Here is a 19,599-nt window from a genome sequence, read left to right as displayed (position 1 = left end):
GAATGCGGCTGAATCGACCAAGGCAGCAAAAAAAATCCAACGAGACTATTCTTCCCTCGTTGAAAGAAAGTTCAGTAGCCAGCAGGGTTGGCTTAAGATTTCATAGAACCCCAGATACCACGAGCATTTTCAGTAATATCGCGATACCGATTTTCAGATTAATTTTCCAACGACCCAATAGATATTAGGTTGTCCGAAAAGTTTCTTTCTCTTTATTAATAAGTAACACATGCACGATATTTTATGTTTCATGTTACATTACTGAATTTTGCACGATTCATTTTGCTCCGTTACTGTTACAACATGAATATCTACGAAATTAGATTGTCTATTTATACAAACACGACCACAGAAAATAATTGAGCGGAACTCGCGAAAGAAACTTTCGGGACAACCTAATAGAATGTCATTGTTTATAAAAAGTAAGTTAATAAATTACAATATTACACAGTTTTATTGGAAATTGATCGGTGTACGAATACTTTCTGCACCCACTGTAGTTTCGATATCGTTTTTCACAAAATCGAGGCGATCAATTTAAATCGAGATAGGCTCATAATTCCTATTTAATCGAAGAACGATTAACTGAAGTTTTGTTAAAATCTTCCATCAAATAAATCCACGGAATAACTGGTTTAATGCGACCCCGGTAGCGAGCAGCTACGGTCCCTTGTCGAGGGACTTTCGCAGTTGTCGAGGGGACGCGTGCTCGGCTCAAAGTGCCGAGAGTTTTGACGGGTCAGTAACTCCGAAAATATTTATGTCGCCCCCAACTATTCCTACTCCCGCGACATGGATATTTTCGGCTAATGTTGGGTAACCCCCGTACCAAACGCCGACGCGTTTTCTCGCTTTTCCCCTAATTACAGCGATTCGTCGTGCAGTCGAACGCGACGACTGAGACTGAAAAAAACTTCACCCCTCGTATCCACGTGAAACGATCTATGCTATTCCACCGTTAGTTCGATACCATCGACTACTACAGGGATCCTCGTCGAGCGGGTAAATCGACCGGACCGCAAAATGTCAAGTGATCGTGGAAAATCCAACTCTGCGCAAGGGCGATCCGATAACAATTACCATCTGAAACAACTTCTCCTTATCGACATTGAAATTAACCGTTTTGCATGGAACATCTTGTTCTCGATGTGGTCTCGTCAAAGGGAGACACTTGAATTTTTATGTCTTGCATTCCTCGCGATGTCAAGGTAATCCCGACGAGTGCAGAGGTTTAAATAAACAATTCACTTCAAAGTCGCTCTGTTTCGCGTCACTGATCTGTCTTTTCATCGTCTACAACGCTGCGCCGAACAAACTCAAGGTTACCTCGATATCTCGAAAGATACGTTTCGTATAAAAGTTCACTGTTAGAAAGGTAACGAGTTACATCCAATAAAGTAGGATTTAAACGAGGCTTGTAACGCGAGCATCTTTCCTCTGACATAGGTCGCGCGATCTGACCTGACTCGTTCTAGTCGATGTTCTTAAAAGAGATTCTCACGTCCCTAAGTGGCGGAGTTAAACTCGATGGAGCTTATGTTCGGTGAGAGGTGGCAGGTGTACGTAAATGTTTGTTTACGTGACAGGAAGTGCGATCGCAGGACGCGTTCGTTCGTTCGTCGGATCGATGCGAACAGCGGCTTGGAAGTTTCCAGCTTCCGTCGATAGCGAGCGGATTCTGAAGAACGAGGACAGATGCGTTTACAAGCCTCCCGAGGGACTCGTCGCGTATGTTTTGAAAACGTGACGATTATCGCGGCGAAGCGGACGCGTCGATACGTGAACATTACAAGTTTTTCGATTTACCAGCCTAGAAGAGATCTCTTGTTTCCTGTGTTGGTTGCTTTGGTCGTGCCGCCGTCGGCTCTTCGAGGCCGCGTCCATAAATCGACCGGGACTCCAGCTGTCTCCGTGGACGAGCCGGTCGCGATTAGGGTCGGGAAAAGAGGAAGCGCTTACCGACGAAACAGACCCACGCATTTTTTATTAGACGTGGAAACGAGAAACGACAAATCGAAAGCTCTTCTTATTTCCTGCGACGTCACGCGGAAGTAAAAAAAACTTCATTCAGTCGATAACTGTAACGCTAATTTTTTCAAGGAAAATAAGCGGGAGGATACTAATATCTTTTAACCGAGAACACGGAACGAAGAAGGAACGATGGAAAAATGAATAAACACGCGAATCTGTGGCTCGGTTTAAACGATTTCGATGCTTTTTATTGTCGTGTAGCTCGGATGAACGTATCCGTGTGTATACATGTATACGCGCACGCGCGCGAGAGAAACAGGATTACGGAGGATTAGATTCGCGAACACGAAAGTACGAATGCGCGAAATTTCGTCGGGGGTGTCGCGCGAATAGCTTAACGGAGTACGATTTACTCGGCCACGTTTATTTTCTCGTCTATAACGCGCGTTTCGAATCGCGCTGCGATTCTCTCCTGAAACAGGAGAGCTCGAGGGAAACCGCAGCGACGAATTAATTCGTTCGACCTCGAAGACCTCGAAGATCAAGAGGTCACTTACCTATTCGGAGGTCCTCGCATCCGTCTAGAGGATCTCTCGGTATGTTAATAAAAAACCCGTTAAATGTAATCAGTAATAAGCAGACCGCGGATCTTTATGCAAAATCAAATCTTTGTAAACGTGCCTACAAAAATTGAACCTAAATAGGAATTTATTTTATTCCGCAAACATTATAACGTGAACTCTACTTTCAATCTTTTTTATATTATTGACTACTGTGCCCATTCTATACTTTCTTGCACGTTCAGGTTTTCTATAAATGCATAAAAATCCGCAGTCCAGTTATGACTATTTAATGTTATGACTAGACTGCGGATCTTTGTGCAAAATAAAATCTTTGCAAACGTGTTTACAAAAATTGAACCTAAATAGGAATTTATTTTATTTTCTGCAAATATTATAACACGAACTTTACTTTCAATTTTTTTTTATATTTTTCCATATTGTTCACATTTTGTAGTTTCTTGCACATACAAATTTCCTACGAATGCATAAAGATCCGCGGTCTAGTAATAAGTAATATTTTCTAACTGGCCCGGCTAGTCCATCCTTGCGACAGGGCCTGTTACCGATCATTTGTTAATCGTTAATCACGTGGATTATAGTTCGCCCAACGCTGACCGACGGACCATCGTTGGAGCGCGAATTTAGGAACTTGGTATCCACTTGGCGTGTCCAGGAACAATCGATAAAAGCTCTTCGATCCTCTTAATACTGGTTTTCGTAGTTCTCATTGATGCGAAGGGTATCGATGTGTTTCGGTGGTCGATCGGGACGGATCATTGATGCTCTGAACGATCATGTTCAGCCGATCCAAGCTGCTCCCGCTGATTTGCGGCGACTGCGGCTCCGTTTGCTCGAACCCTGCAAAACGAGCACGAAATAAAATAGAACACGCACGAATTAACGGGAAGCGCGTCGTCTCGCTGTGATCTTGTTAACAAACTATTTCGATAACGACTCGATCGAAACGTTAACGGTGTCGAATGGACTCATTGGGAAGTTTCCACGCGATAAGTACGCGACTCAAAGTTAGCGAGACTGTGTGGAGTCGTTGGGATAGAATTAAATTGTTCCCGAACTGTATTGTTTCGTCGAAACGCGTCGAATCGGCGAACGTACCTAACGGATGAATCCGTCGGGCGAAGCGATCGCGATAAAAATAGTTGGCCGATCGGTTTCCATTTACGTTCGCGACGCGATATAAGCGAAGATGAATATTTAAGGGTGGAAAGCGCTTCTATAAATACGAAAGTGGGAAGAAGAGTGTTCGTAGTGCTTGTTCGAATCGACGCGAGGAGGCCGAAGAATGCACTCGGGTGGACGCGAGCTGCATTTTCTATGACCTCGTCGGAAAACCTAACTGCGCATAGCTGGTCAGATAAATCTCTGTAAATTACACCTTTGATATTTTAAGGGCATACATACTCGTGGCTTTCCACGTTCGATGTTTTATCGAAAAAGAATTATTTGTTACATTTGATTTGGCTTAAGTACGAAGAAACGAGTAACAGAAGCTAGTAACAGAAGCATGTTTGCAAGCGTTACAACGTAGGTATTATCTATTTCTGATACGTCTTTCAGTTCTGACTACGAATCGCTCGCGAGTTCCTCGCCAGGAGTAAATCGAGACGACTTAATTGCATCCCTCGGTCTTCAAAGACTCCTAATTCGCTCGGTTCGCTCGATTCGTTCTCACCGGGTGTTCTTCCCAGCGAACAAGGAACCTTTGATTCGTCCTCATTAGCGGGAAACGCAACGACGACGTCGAAAATCTTGTCGCAGGAATTGGAAAGCCCGTGCTGGCCGCGTTTAGAATAGAGCCGAGACTATTCCAACGCTTTACAATTATTCTTACCTTCGAATATTTAAGCATTATTTCACATTTTATATCATCATTTCCGATCAATCATCTTCCAATATTCCAAAAGTGAATGAAGAAGAGCTCGAGGCGGTTGTTATTCGCGAAACGTAAGCGTTAAGAAAAATGACACGTTATGGCTGCCAGAGCGTTACAATAAACGAAGATTTATCGGTGAAGATTTTGGCTGTAACGAAGGTCTTCTTCGGGAGATTATTCGGAGTTTGACATCGCTGATGTATACAACGCGCACGCCTGCGAACATCTTCCAAGGATTCACGGGTCCGCTTTCGAAGATTCTGTTCGTATTGGATGTCGACCGTTCTAAATTTATAAATAAATCGTTATTATTAATAGGAGTGGCGAGGAAGACAGGGGATGGTTGTAACGCGCGGTAAGCCGGGCTAGTTTGTAAGGGATACAGCGGGCGAAGAGCGAGCAGAAGCGAGGAACCAGAGGAGGACAAGCCAAACGACGGAGGAAACGAGATTTTCGAGAGACATTAGCGAATTCTGGATGCGGCAAAGTATGTATTTTGGCCGCGGTTTCCGCCGCGTTTAAACGCGCGTTGCATTCACTCGGCAAAAGGATGGTCCGGCGACGATGCGTCATATTAATGTACCGTGGCAATATATGGCACTTTCGGGTGACTAGAACCCGACTAGTACTTCTCATCCTTCGACGATCCGCTTAACTGCGACGGGAGCGATTCTCGCGAAAGCCACACGCAAGCGGCACCTCGAGGTCGAGCGTGCAAGCGGTGCAGCTCGACGAAGAAGCGAATTTTTTTTTCTGGGACAGAGGTAGGAGAGATTTTTCGCACAAACTTTTCCAATTACGGGTCGATGGGGTCACCGGCCCCTCCTACGAAACTTCTATCGACGACGGGTCATTTTTCACCGCAGGATGTGTAAAATTGTGGACGAGGGGGCTGTTATTGGCAGGATGAAAGTACATGGAAGGGGTACTCGCTTTTTATGGGTCAGGGAATAGATATTCGCGATGATTAAGGGATTCAAAATATCAGAGATGGGCAAAACCCTAGGTTTCGGATGAATCTGAAGTTTGTCGATATGTTTGTCTCGTTTCTTTCTCTGTAAAATGTTCAAAAGAGGAAACGAGACAAACATATCGTCAAACTTCAGATTTATTCCAAACCTAGGGTTTTGTTCGTCACTGCAAAATATTTCGTAATCACTAGACTGCGGATTTTAATGTGCAAGAAACTACAGAATCCATACAGCATACAATAATATATAAATATATCGAAAGTAAAGTTCGTATCGTATTATTTACACAGTAAAATAAATTCATACGTCAATTTTTGTACGTACGTGTACAAAGATTTTATTTCGCATAAAGATTCGCAGTCAAATAATTATTGAAGCTATAACCGTTCGACTCGCAAATGAAACATTTAAATAATAAAGTTATGTCCAACAGCGTTGCTTTACTGTTTCTTTGATTTCGAAGATATCGCTGCCTCGATGGCGTGTAGGACGAACTCCCGAAAAGGGTTGAGCAAACTAGCCCCGTCGTCGGAAGTAGGATACTCCGCCCTGGCGCTAGACGAACGCGTTCGGTCGGAACGTCGACTGTTTTTGAAATAACGCTAGTTAAATGGGACGCAACCGCGAGGCATCAATTAAAATAATCAGGGTCCACGGTAGTGGGTTACGGTTACGGTTCGGTAAGTCGCTTGGCACGGTGCAAGCTCCGCTCGCCTAGCAGGGAGGAACTTGTTACTCGTTCTCGCAGCCATGCCTATTCCTACCCGCGTCTACCGGTTCTTCTGCCACGCTTCGCGGCGTCCGAGTCGGCCGGAGGCGTTCGCGTTGCGGCGCGATCGTGAATTATAGACCGGTGCTTCTAACAAGTGACTACTCGTGTCACGAATCCCTCTGCCTCTCTTTATCTTCCTCGCTTGCAACCCTTCTCAGCGCCAGATCACCAACGTCGAGGCTTCCGCGCGGACGGGCCGCGATAACTCGCACCCGACGCCGCTCCGGGCGGTGGTTGGGGATCCCTGAAAGCTGGCCAAAACTTCGATGCTTTTAATTTACATTGCCCTCGCGCGAGGAGCTCCACGGATCGTGGAAATCTTCGTTGAAGCGATTCAGAAATTCCCGTGTATTTCTGTGAATTTATATTATCTTTCTCTAACTATAAATCGTCCTCTTATTTTGCTCTTCTCATCTATTACTGTTAGCCATTTGATCGCTTTATCACGCGTACTTCCCGCTCAAATTTCCCCTATACCACAGGCTAATCCTTCCTCGCATTCCTCAATTGAACGCTTTAGTGTTCCATAACTTCTCTAGCTCAGCTTTCCTGATATCTATTTAGTTTGTTCCGCGTCTACCCCTGGCCATCCGTTTCTGACCGTCTTCTTGCTTGCTTCTAGAATCCGAATACACCTAATGTATCTGTACCACCTGCTGTACTTTGAACTTTCTGTCCTATTCTCTGTATTACACGCCGCAACTTTCTGTAATACCGTAATTTCCGCAAGTGCGAGAATCGAGAGTGCACGACATCCTCGAATCCTCCGACTGATAACTTCGCGTTATTTCTACCATCGGAATTCGAGGAACACTTTCGGTCAGCTTTTTGGTGACCGTCTGACCACGGAGATAACTCGAGATAACTCGAGTCGCCGCAGCTTCTTTTCGCTCCGTTGAGTTATGTTTCACGCTTGCCAATAGCCAGGTATTCATTAACGCTAATTAATCCCGAGTTATTTTAATGGCCAGAATCCCGCGATTCCACGTGCTCCATTTTGGCTCGTCCCCTGTCTCGACTCGGCTCGACCAATTTGGCATTGTCCCTCTCCTCCTCCCATCCAATCTTTGTATTTTCCATTTCTCCGGCCCTTTGTCCGACAAGCAATCTCGTTTCACCGAGCGACCGTCTCCTGTAGCTAGCGATGGGCTCGAGACCGATCGAATCGGGCATCGTTCGATACCAGGCGTGGATCATGCACGCGAGGGCACTTGTCATCGAGATACCGAGACTCGCAGGAATACAATTTGGCGGTCTCGGCTATTATTTTCAAACGCAGACAGATATCTACAACTGTTATTTGAAACGCTGAGATCCAAGCGAATAACGAATCTTCTATTTTTATAATAAGGGAAATAGGATAACATCCTAGCATCGTAATCCATTACTTTTGAAATATAAACAGTATTCGAATTGTTATTTGAAACGCTGAGATCCGAGAGAATAACGAACCTTCTATTTTTATAATCAGAGGAATAAGATAACATCCTAGCATCGTAATCCATTATTTTTGAAATATATACAGTATTCGAATTGTTATTTGAAACGCTGAGATCCAAGTGGACATCAGAGTTCCTATTTTTGTAACAGCACCGTAATCACTCTTCGTGTAAATCTATCCTTTGCGAGACTTAAAAATAAAATACCCTTTGTTTTCAGGTTCGAAGGTCTCCGAGCCACATAAACCTCCTTGCCGTAATCGTTCATTGATGCCGAGAAGCTTCGAAGCGCTTAGGAAGTCGTTAAGCGTTTCAAGACTATTCGAGACTCCGAGAGCGATCAAGACTTACCAAGACCTGTCGCGGCTTTGAAGAACTTCCGGTATCGAGGAACGTTCGAAGCGATCTCGAAAGTTCCGAATCCCTTTCGAAGCGCGAAACAACCATCTAGTCCCCGAGCTATGCGAGAACTGCCACACGTCAAACGATCCTCGGCGAAGAAATTCGCCCGGCTTCGATCAGCGCGCGAGCACGAGTCAGCGTGCCGTAGATACGCGCGGACAGACACGGCTGCTCGTCTATTTTCAGAATGTAGGCCAATTAATTCCGCCACATTTTCGGCGGTACAGGTCGGAAAAACGAAAACTGTACGAATGTCGCGCGAAAATAGCGAGAATCACGGGGGTTAAATCGGTCTGGTGCGACGATGGTTCGAGGGGTGTTTGGATAGCTGCGACGAAGCTTCGACCCCAAGGTGCGACGAGATCGGTCCCGATTTCATTCAGGAAGAAGAAGAGCGAAGGAATCGTACCGAGAGTAAGTTTAATAGAGGAGGTATCTCGTATGCTCGGCTGTCGAACTTCGAAGCGGTGCAGCAAGTGCCGTGGTATTGGTAGATGAACTAAAACGCTTCGAATATAAAAGAAGTTTGCGACTCTCTTGATACGTCCACTGCCAGGTTAATACTCTTCAAAATATCTAGAGGAAACTCCATAACAAAAATGTTATTTTTGTAACTTCATCGATGTTCGTGTGTGTGTGTGTGTGTGTGTGTCGTATTCATTTTCTTTAACGGTAAACTTTCAGAATCAATTTGTTTTAGATCTTCAATGAAAAGCACTGTCAACTGTTTCGAAGCCTAGTCAGCAAAGTTTCAAATCCTCAGCTCCCCAAGATAGGAAAAACGTGGCAGTTTCTGATTATTTATTCGTTGGAGACGAATGCTATCACAATGGCGAACAATAGACTGTACAACGTAGATCCACGGTATCGTGTTTCTTTCTGACGGCGAGCGAGGGTACGCGTGACGCGTTGACGCGTGGCGCGTGGCCGTCGGCGACCCGACGCTGCGCGTCACGAGGCGTACGACGCGGAGAGGTCGAGAGGAAACGAGGGATCGAGCCACTCTACCGGGAGAACGTTGCATCTCGGAAGCTCCACGGGTGGGCTATCTATAGCAGCGAGTGTAACCGAATAGAAACCGAGTGTCACTCAAGGGTGACAAAACTCATTAATACCGATCTGCTTAATGCTCCGTCTCGTGTCTGGCATTAATCTACTTAAAAATACCAGTATCGCGAGCGATCCACCGTTTTGGAAGCGTCGACCAGAGGGGCTGGTCGATGGTTCGCCTCTCGTTGCGGGCTCCTTAATAGACGATTCCTGTCTTTCCACGCGTCTCACCGGCGACTACGTACATACGTAAATTACCGTTTCGCAGATAGAATCTCACTCACCGTTGATGGGTTGAAACCTTGCCAAAGGGTCCGAGAACTGCCTGAGCCTCTCCGTCACGTATCGCGGCGAGTCTGCCCCCTGCGAACAAAAAGAAACGGTTTGATTGCGATCGGTCACAAGGGGAGGCGATAACACATCTCGGCTTGGTCGAAATGCTAATTTATTAGGTTGTTCAGAAAGTTCGTGGCAATTTTTAAGAAAAATTCAAAGGCATATTTGAATTTCGATATATATATATATTTATTGAATGATATAAATACCATTTTGTTCCACGACCTTTCCAGCTTTTAAGGGATGCACCCATGTTAATTGTTTTCAACCATTCCGATATAAACAGACGTGTACCACCTATCGAAAATCGGCACGAACTTTCCAGACAACCCGATATTTAGACTATTATCGCGCTCGTGACTCGACCAGAAACCTTGTAAAACGTAAACGAGGACGGTCGTTATTGCAAGCTGGAAGTTTTTTAATAGTGTTCTTTGTCAAAGGTTATACAAAACAGAGTTGTTCGTTAACAACGGAATACAGTATATTTACGTTATTCGTAAGTGATATCGTTTAGCTCAGAGGTCTCGTATATTTATTTTAATAATACGTACTGGCTCGTGAGATTAACATCGCTTACAGAGGAGGTGCTGACTCGAGGCGACAGCTTTTAACGTATTACGTACTTCGAAAACGAGACAGAATCGCTAAGTAACTCGAGGATGAGACGAACGATTTTCTCTGTTTCGAACATTTTTGCTGTACATTTTCTCCCATATTCGATCTTTTGATAGGTACTCGAGGAATACGTTAGCTTTTGGAGTTTGGAAATTTAATCGGATCGGATCTTGTAGTCGAGGAAAGCACTTTTGGTCAGCTTTTATGGTATTTCCGACCATTGTTCGGCATCTCGGCGAGAATGGGGGTCGCGCGCGGTGTCGCGCCTCGTTCGATTCGATCGGTCGAGAAATGTAGGTCAATCGTAGCGTTCGGCAAGGGATTCGCGCAAACGTCGCCCGCCAATTGAAGGGAGAAGGGTGCAGAGAGGGTGACAATGGGCGAGAAGGGGGGCAGGGTAGTTTTAAACAAACACGGAAAACGCCGGGAATGCAAATACGTTCAGCCACGAATAATTGTCTGATTTCGGTAATAACTACCCTTGGGAAAATATTCAGTAAACAACACCGCTAATTATTCTCTGTCTTGCTGAATCGTTATCGTCCTTCTTGCTTAAACTGTTGCCAATTATAAATTATCGCAAATATAACAGGTACAATCGTTGTTTCACGTAGACCCGTCGTTGCTGGAAAGATTGCTGATAAATTTTATTTTAGTAATCGCTAGCAAAATAAAATCTTCGCAAGCGTAGCTAGAAAGACCGAACCTAAATAGAATTCGATTTTACTCTGCAAATGTTGTAATATGAATTTTATTTTCAATATTTTTTTTTTTATATTATTGCATACTGTGTGCACTTTTTAGTTTCTTGCATATTCGAGCTGCCTATGAACGTATAAAAATCCGCAGTCTGGTAATTTCTGCGTATCGAATAATAAACGTTAAGCTAGATTTAACAACGTCCAATGGGGTAAATGAATAAATCTCAACGCGTTGTTTTTGTTCGTCTATTATCCGAGTAAAATTGTCTGTTCCGTGGTGGGAACGGGCGCGTGGGCATCGATAAAATATAAGGGAAATCGGAAGCGGACGATCGTCGAATGTAAGTGGCCGAGGGAAGGCCAGGAGTCGTGGTCGTCGTCGTTGTCGTTGGAATGCTGATCGGCGTCGCGTTCTCTGATCTCTTTCGCCTTCTTTCTCTCATTCATTCCTCCACTCTACAGACCACTAAACACCCCGTACACATTTTATCCGACTACCCTGTTCCTTTATTTGTTTCGGCGCATCTATATGCGGCGTCGCGGCCAACTATTCTCGGAGTGAAAGCAGTTCCTCGCCGCGCTGTCCACCGCCCGGCATCGCGCGCGTGTACGTGCGTTCGCAACTTGTTACGAGAAACCAGCTCTGACAACCAGTGTTCCGCGAGAAGATACATTTCCAATGGACGAACCCGCGCGTTTACGGAGAACCGCGCACCGGAGCCTATTTAAATTTCGAATTCCATCGTTATCGAGCGTCCCGCGTCAGAAATTGCGCGCGCTGACCAACGGAATGCAATTTATTGCATCGTTTGGATAGTATTAAAAACGTGTCGATTCCAACATTCACGAACGAGAGTCGTAATCGAAGCTTGGAAGCGAGAAGACGAGAGAAATAAAAGCGTCGGGGAATTTGATCGATAAGTAGCAAGGGAGTTTGACTTTTTGAAAGTCATAAATAATATTCGATACCATAAGTATTCGTACCATCTACCATATACGAAGAACCTATCGAACGTTCTAAATTAAATGATAGGTTTCACGTTTTCGGATAACTGTTTCGTTACGAAGATATACACACTGTACACGGATGTATATATTTATTAGACAAACCTATCGTTTAATTTAGACACGTTCTTTTAAAAGACATTAAGGGTGCGTTATAATATTTTTCGGTCCTGACTATATGTATAGGGAACTCATCTGTAAGTAGACTGCGGATTTTGTATGCATTTATAGGCAGCTCGAATATACAAGAAACTAAAAAGTGCACACAGTATGCAATAATATAAAAAAAAAGTATTGAAAATAAAATTCATATTACAACATTTACAGAGTACAATCAAATTCAGAAGTTTTAATGCGCAAAAAATTACAAAATGCACACAATCTGCAAGAATATGAAAATAACGAAAGTAAAGTTCACATTACAATATTTGCAGGGTAAAATAAATTCCTATTTAGGTTCGATTTTTGTAGGCGCGTTCGCAAAGATTTTATTTTGCACAAAGATCCGCAGTCTACCCATAACCGTTGCAAACAAAATCCATAATAACTAGATATTTATGAAAACCTATAAAATCGTCTAAATCTGTAAAATGTTACGATAACAAGTCACTCGGATAAATTTGTCCGTAGGAGAGTTGGACGTTCCACGTGTACGGAAGACCGTCCTGTCCTTGGAGTTTGTTTCGTCTCGGACTTGATCCGCGTTTTCAATGCACGCTAAGAGTTCAGAGGACCGTGGAGCACCCCAGCGACGGTTTTTGGGAAGATCGACGAGTTGTAACGTCGCGGACCTGGCAACGGGACGTGGCACGAGATCGAGGAGCTTTTATCGTAAAGTAGGATACGTTAACCGTTCCCGTGCTCGCGACTAAAACGGCTGCTTTAAATAAGCGCGATGTTTGCTCTGGAAGATAGGTCTGCGGCCTCGATGTCGGAGGTCGATGCAACCACGCTTCCCTCCGAGGGATGCTCATTCCCAGAAAAAGATCGATCCTACGATCGAGTTTGAAACTAAGTGATCGTTCGATAAAAATAATCGAGATCTACGGGGATTGAAAGAACACATTATCGAAAGCTCTGCGGACTCGATAACGGGGATTATCTTCGCTTTTAATGGAGGATCCTACCACCTTCGGGGTTAGAACATTGAGAATTATGCTTCTCGGAGTATTATTCTTTTTTTCTTTGAAGCACTGCAGCTTTTTATTCCACTGGTTTACAAAACGTACGAAACTGTTCGGCGCAATATCGAGAGCTCGCTAGTTTGTTTTACTTGAAATATTGGCGAACGAAGGCCGTTTTTCTATTTGAAAAAGTACTCGCGCTGAAAATTAGGCAACGTCACTGAGTCGGGTGAAGTCACCCAGTTCTGGGCGGTACATTCTTTGATCTCTGATACGAACGACAGGTTTAAATGTCGCTATAGGAAAACGAAAGGTCGATCGAACGAGCGCGCATCGTCTCCGTCTGGAACAGATCGAGTGAATCGAATGGAAATTCGAGTGGAAATGAACGAAAGCTCGAGGTATCGTGGCACGAATCGATGCTCGGCATCGAGCTTATATTTAGCGGGGATACGAGCCGACTGCTTTACGCGAAAGGCCAGGGAAATATATTTCATTGTATAATCTCCTCGAGAAGAGTCCCGAAGTGGATCGCTCGCTGGGTTCTCCCAAAACATCGCTCGACGGGCTGTACATCCCGAGACAGAGACGGGCAAATGTTTATTCGTATACGGTATATTGATTTACACGCCACGATTATTCCATTGAACGGACGTTCAAACAGGTTTCATTCCATAATTCATGTTCCAAGTTTTATCTGTTTAACAAATATTCATCTTGAGGTAGTTGTTTCGAGATAGTCACGTGTTAAAGCTGCATCATTTTGATATCGTTTTTCATAAACCTGGGGTGGTCAATTTAAATCGAGCCATGCTCGTATGAATCATACTTAATCAAATAACAATCGAGCGGGGTTTCGTTAAAATCCTACATTAAATAAACTCATGGAGCAACTACCTTAAATAAAAATTCTGACTTCCGGATATATGGTACTGGAATAGAGAATCTAGCCACGTATCGATTTCCCCGCTTTTCAAAAATCATCGCTCGTGCTCGAGATTCTAATCTCGTCCACGAGATTGAAGTTGTCGAAGCAGTCGATGAATAATCTGGCTCGACTGACCCGAGAAGATCGAAGTTTAAGATATGATACGATTATCGAAATTCTTATTTTATTTCAATCACTTTCGAGGAGGAGGCCGTCTCATGAAAGTTTGCACGAGGACGGGGCTACTTATACTCTTCGACCCTCTTAGACTCGTTTTACGAACACTACCACGACGGAAGATCGATCGATCGGGAAGTAAAATTCTCGTGGAGTGCGGGTCGATCGTCGTTCTCCGAGATTCCGTTTCAAGAGCGAACTCTTTCGGCCACCGTCGCAAAAAAACACGTCAACCGACACTCCTCTCGAGCGTACACGTGTTCAACACGTGTCTGGATCCGCGGCGTTCCTGCACGAATACACGAAATTAATATTCGACATTGCTTCGCGGTACGAGATAAATACGGACAAATTTTTTGACGATCGTTACTCTATACGACTATGGAAAATTTTCTACATCTACTCTATATCGAACAATTTATAATTTCCTATTGGCATATGCTTCATCCACCATCGTTTGATCGCTCAATAAGGACAAAAGCTTGTATAACTGTTCATCTGTATGACTTTGGCTTCCATTCCAAGTCCTCGTGAGGTACAACACAATACAGCCGCGAATCTGATAACACAAAGCACGTATTTTCCAATACTTCATACTCTCCACAATACCGTTGGAATCCACGAACTCGCACGATCCCAATATTCGTTAATCTTTTCGCCGAGACGAAAGGAATACGGGAGTGCCGACGAACGGATTATCGTCGAAATTAGACGCGCTCGTTATCGGTGATCGAACACGATCTCGGGATCGAGGATCGACGAGGGTCGCGTGCGAAAACACCGACCATTGGGCGGACACGGTTGTTCGTAGTTTCGATTTCTGACACGCGCGGGAAACACGGGTATCGAAAACCGATAGCGACTGGCCGAGAAGCGACGCGAATACTCTACCGGCGGAAACGATGTTGAAACGTTTCATCCTCTTGCTCCGTTTCCCCTCGGCCCGTCGAGGATCGTCGCGGCCGCGATACCGACGGCATAGGCGTGTTTTGTTGCGCGTTTCGCAGCGCGAAAGAGGTCAAAGCGAGCGTGCACGCTCTGTCGATCGCGACGAAGGGTACGGGCGCTCGAACCTACCGCGTTCTTGGTCAAACCGTGATCTTGAGCACCCGTGGATCTGTTGCCTTGCAGCAACGCCTCCAGACCCTCGATGTACTCGATCGCGTTTCGCAGGATCTCCACCTTCGGTAGCCGTTGGTTCGGGTTGTTGCTCGTTCGTCTCTTCAGGACCTCGAACGCCTCGTTCACCTAAAACGTCGACCATTTCTGTGCATCGATATGTTACCACTAGACTGCGGATCTTCGTGCGAAATACAATCTTTGTAAACGTGTCTACCAAAACTGAACCTAAATTGAAATTTATTTTACTCTGCGAATATTATAATATGAACTTTACTTTCGATTAATTTTTATATTATTGGCTACTGTGTCCATTCTATAGTTTCTTGCACTAAAACCAACTAGTTCCGATTTTCTATGAATGCATAAAGATCCGCAGTCTAGTTACGACTATTTAAGAACACTGTCACGTTCCATACGATAAAAACGGCAGTGTCAAGTAGGAAGCGTTGCTATCTGTTAGGGGTCGATTCCAAACAATTTCACGAACACTATAAGCTTCCGACGTTTAAGCCCTTGAGGCGAACAATAGATTAATCTCTCCGTTCTCTAATGTTGGAACAGCACTAGGGATTTATTCGCTATTCGTGATAGCTACGGATGGTTATGCAAACGCATATTTTATGCGCAATTATGGACTCGTGCGTGGAATAGATGCAAATGCGCAGATCCACGTGCGTTCGTATTCTGAATACATGGAAATATGCACGTTATTTTATTGTTCGAGTTCCCAAAGGAAAATCTGTACAATAGCGAAAGAAGGATGACGTGCTTATACGCGTACACTGGTATATGTATCTCCTTGGAAACTTAAACAATGGAATAGTACATCCACGTAGAAACGCGTATGTATCCGCGCATTTGCATCCATTCTACGTACGAGTCGATAATTGCGTGGAAAATTAGCATTCGCACACACACGTACGCACGCTGACCTTTCTCAATCGTCTTCGTTCCCTCAGGGTCGCAGCTTTCCTTCGGTCAACGGTGACCGTTTTCTTTTTGCAAGCTTTGCAGGCCCAAAGCAGACATCTGCGGGGCCCGTGGGCCGAGGTCGCAGCGTCCAATGCGTGAGGATGGGGCACGTGCTCGCTCGACTCGCTCTCGTTCGATTCGTTCAACTCTTTCTGCTCGTTCGACTCGTTACCCTCGTTGCTCTCCTCCGCCTCGATTGACGGAGACTCGAGATCGGCCGATGCGTCCACCGATACGACCGACGACGCGTCGTCGGAGTCCAAAACGTAACGGGAGGACTGTGACCTGTCGACAGGTACAACAAATCGTCAGGTGATACATCTTTCTAAAACGTGAGAGACAGGGTATCCAATGTAGCTAAAGCATCACTTCGATACAGCTTTGATACAATATTCATCTTGAGCCTTAGCTGTGTCTCTATTGATGTCGATTTCAAGATTTTCAATGATTCCCTTCTTTTCCTAGTAAAGTATCGCTTGGATTTGCCTGTTAATTTTATTTCATCAAAAAAGATTCGATGGGTCCCAGTTACCTTACTCGAAAAATACTACTTACACCTAGAAGCCTCAGTTAGTATCGTAGTATCGCACTTCCTATACCCACGAATAAGGAGTGAAACGAACACACGAATCGTAGGCTGCGATAACGATCGTGGATTCTAAACTACGTGCCTTTAATTTTAACGGAAAGCTAATCCTGCAAATGTTCTAAAAAACGGGAACACCGCGTTAAAGAAGATCGCGGTCTTGGACCGTCGCTGCGGAGTCCCGTAGACAACAGAGAGTCTCTGTCTCTCCGATTGGAATCGTTCCAGGTGGTCGACGGAACGCGAGCCTTCTCGTTGTACCTTGATCGCGGCGACGAGAGACAGGGGCTGGTAGACACGGGTAAAAGGACCGCGAAATACGAGGTGAAAATGGTTTAATGCGCGATAAAACCATCGCCGCGTTTCCGTTGAAAATAACGACAGACAGACCCGTTTCACGATTTCGAACACTCGCCCATGACTTCGGTTTACGATGGGAGAAGACTGGCGACGCGGAAAATAAGATCTAAAGAGAATGATTCACCAAATAATTTCTTTACTAGATACAAGAGATAATTAACAATTATTGATTCAAAGCAATTCGAACTCGTTGTATCTTAATTTCTGTTGTGCTTGAAAGTTGTAGGCTTAGCGGTATTAAAAAATATAATAATACATGATTTGTTCGAGGACGTAACTACTGTCTCTATTTAATGTCTCTGTTTAAAAATATAGTAATTAATCAACAGAACGATGCCTAACTTGTCTATATTGAAACACGTGCGCCTATATCTGTCTCAAAAGTCCCCTCGTTCTTTCAACTACATAAACAGATTCTTCCTATATCAAACACCGTATTCGACTGAATAAATTAACGACAGCAATAATCAAGGAATTGACCAACGCAATGGACGTTGAAATGAACTTTCTTAATACCTCGCAAAACTAACGAAACGAAACAAATACCAACAGGGACCGTACCGATAACGCTGCGAGCTGGTGGACTCTAACGGCGAGTTCCCAGCCGCCTCGGCGACGCTTCTCGTTTCCTCGTCCACGTTTCCCTCGGACAGGTATCCTTGAAGGTAGTCGATCGACGGATGCTCGCCGGACGCGTACTCGCGTCGACGTCGATGATGGTGGTGATAGTGATGATGATAACGATGGTGGTAACGGTGATGATGGTGGTGGTGACTGTGGTGGGGGTGGTGCAATAGCTGCAGGTGATGGTGGCGGTACGAGTCGTAGGACGATCTACCGGCCGATTGACACGCGTAGGACACCGCGTCCGTCACGAGGGTCATCATATCTCGAGGATCACGACCAACGATCCTTCGAAACGTTTATCTCTTTCGCTAGATATTTCCTTTCCGGGTCACTTTCGGAGGATGAAGAGGAACACGAGACTTGCCTCAAACGAGTGCGATTTAACTGTGAACCTTGGACCTGGATCTTCCTTGGATCTTCCTTGTACCGAAGCTTTTCACTTTTTTTTCTTGTGGAGGAATCGTGAACTTTTATGGCAGATCTTTCGTTCACTAGATTCTTCTGTTAACGATACAATGAACCCACGAATCTCGGTACACTTCTTGAAACTTCACGGAACGATTCATCCTCTTGGAAGAGAGCGATCGGCGGTTGAGTCGATCGTCATACCGAGAACGTCGCGCGGATCGGCGCGGGAAACGATCGCGGTCGATCGTCCGATCGAATCGGCGAACTTTGACAATTTTTCAACGATTACGTCTAAACGTTGAATATTTTCGAACGTTAACGACGAAGCTCGCGAACTTTGACAACGTTCGAACTCGGAATCGCGTTGATCACCAGCGCGCGAGCGTTTCGCGATCGAAAATCCTCCAGATCGAAGCAAAGTCTGGGGAAAGATTGAAGTAGCGAGCTTTCGGAGGAGGCGCGTGGCTCCGAAGCGTCGGCGAGTGCGACACGCAAGCTCGTACGCGCTCGTAGAGACTCGTAGCCGATCGTGGGCGCTACTCAGCTCGCCCTCGCTCGGCGAAACGCGCGAGTAGCCAACGCCGTTTCGAATACTTTACGAGCGGCGTTTAGCGGATGGTTACACCCAGTTGGATTATTTCCGACGGGAAGCCAACCAATTAGGGCCCATCGAAATCGCGAGGAACCATCCTCGACACGCCCATTCCTCTTTTCTAGTCGAAATCTCGTCGCGGGGTGTGGTCTCGTCCCGGGGACTTGGAAATTATTTTGGTATCCGGACATTTTTCGGTGGGATCACGACGGCATTAGCCCTGGAACTTCCTGTTCAATTTTCCGGAATACTTGGCCGCTCGAATACTTTGCGCGTCGAGGAAGCATTCGGGATATTCGCGGCATTCGCAGAGTGCAGGGTGAACTATGAATCAAGTTCTTCGGGTCTATCGCTCTTCTTTAGCGTTAATTCTCGTTTAAGTTACAGGGGGCCAGTAGTCGCTGAGCCATGTATCTATTCATCGCGTTTCAAGCTAATCTTTTCGGCCATAGTGGGTCGTTACAAGCGAGACTTGTACGAACATACGTGACAAAAATGAAAATCATTCGTTCTGGGGCAAATTATCTCTTCTTATTCAACCGCAGCCTTTGATGTATAACCAACCCTAGTTTGGTACAATTCATTTCTAGAAGAGAAACGAATCGGATACAAACAGGAAAAAGTAGGGGCTGAGAGGGTTAACCCTTTGCACTCTTATTGCCACTAATGCTAAGCTTAGATTGACTTCGAAGGTCCACCTCAATTCGTGATCCCAAACTAATTTGAAATTTGAGAATCGGGTCACCTTTGCCTCGCCGGCAATTATTTTATCGACACTTCGAGTTGCAAAGAAATGAAACCTAAAGACACATTATTGCTGGTTGATTCGCGCTGTGTTGAACGTAGCGGTAACCGAGAGTCATCTCTCGAGCGCAAAGGATTAATTAGAAGTTTTTTTAATGTTGTCTTGCCCGTGCCGAGAAAGTTGAAACAGAAACCGAGTCGTCTGGCTTCGCGCCCCTTGGCCATGTTCAAATTTCG

General features: G+C 45.0%; 1 protein-coding gene across 1 annotated transcript; it reads right to left on the bottom strand.

Annotated features, from left to right (window-relative positions):
- Positions 1-2,193: 2,193 nt before the first annotated feature.
- Positions 2,194-18,584, bottom strand: LOC128891448 (myogenic-determination protein). Its single transcript, XM_054150933.1, has 5 exons — positions 17,553-18,584; positions 16,006-16,330; positions 15,029-15,199; positions 9,347-9,425; positions 2,194-3,392 (listed from the first exon to the last, which is right to left on the bottom strand). The coding sequence occupies exons 1-5, from the start codon at positions 17,876-17,878 to the stop codon at positions 3,259-3,261; spliced, it is 1,035 nt and encodes a 344-aa protein (XP_054006908.1). The 5' UTR covers positions 17,879-18,584; the 3' UTR covers positions 2,194-3,258.
- Positions 18,585-19,599: the final 1,015 nt, after the last annotated feature.

Source organism: Hylaeus anthracinus, unplaced genomic scaffold (assembly GCF_026225885.1).
Source record: "Hylaeus anthracinus isolate JK02 unplaced genomic scaffold, UHH_iyHylAnth1.0_haploid 12001, whole genome shotgun sequence".
Classification (NCBI taxonomy): domain Eukaryota; kingdom Metazoa; phylum Arthropoda; class Insecta; order Hymenoptera; family Colletidae; genus Hylaeus; species Hylaeus anthracinus.
The sequence above is the reverse complement of the archived record's forward strand: the minus strand, read 5'-3'. Positions and strand labels throughout refer to the sequence as shown.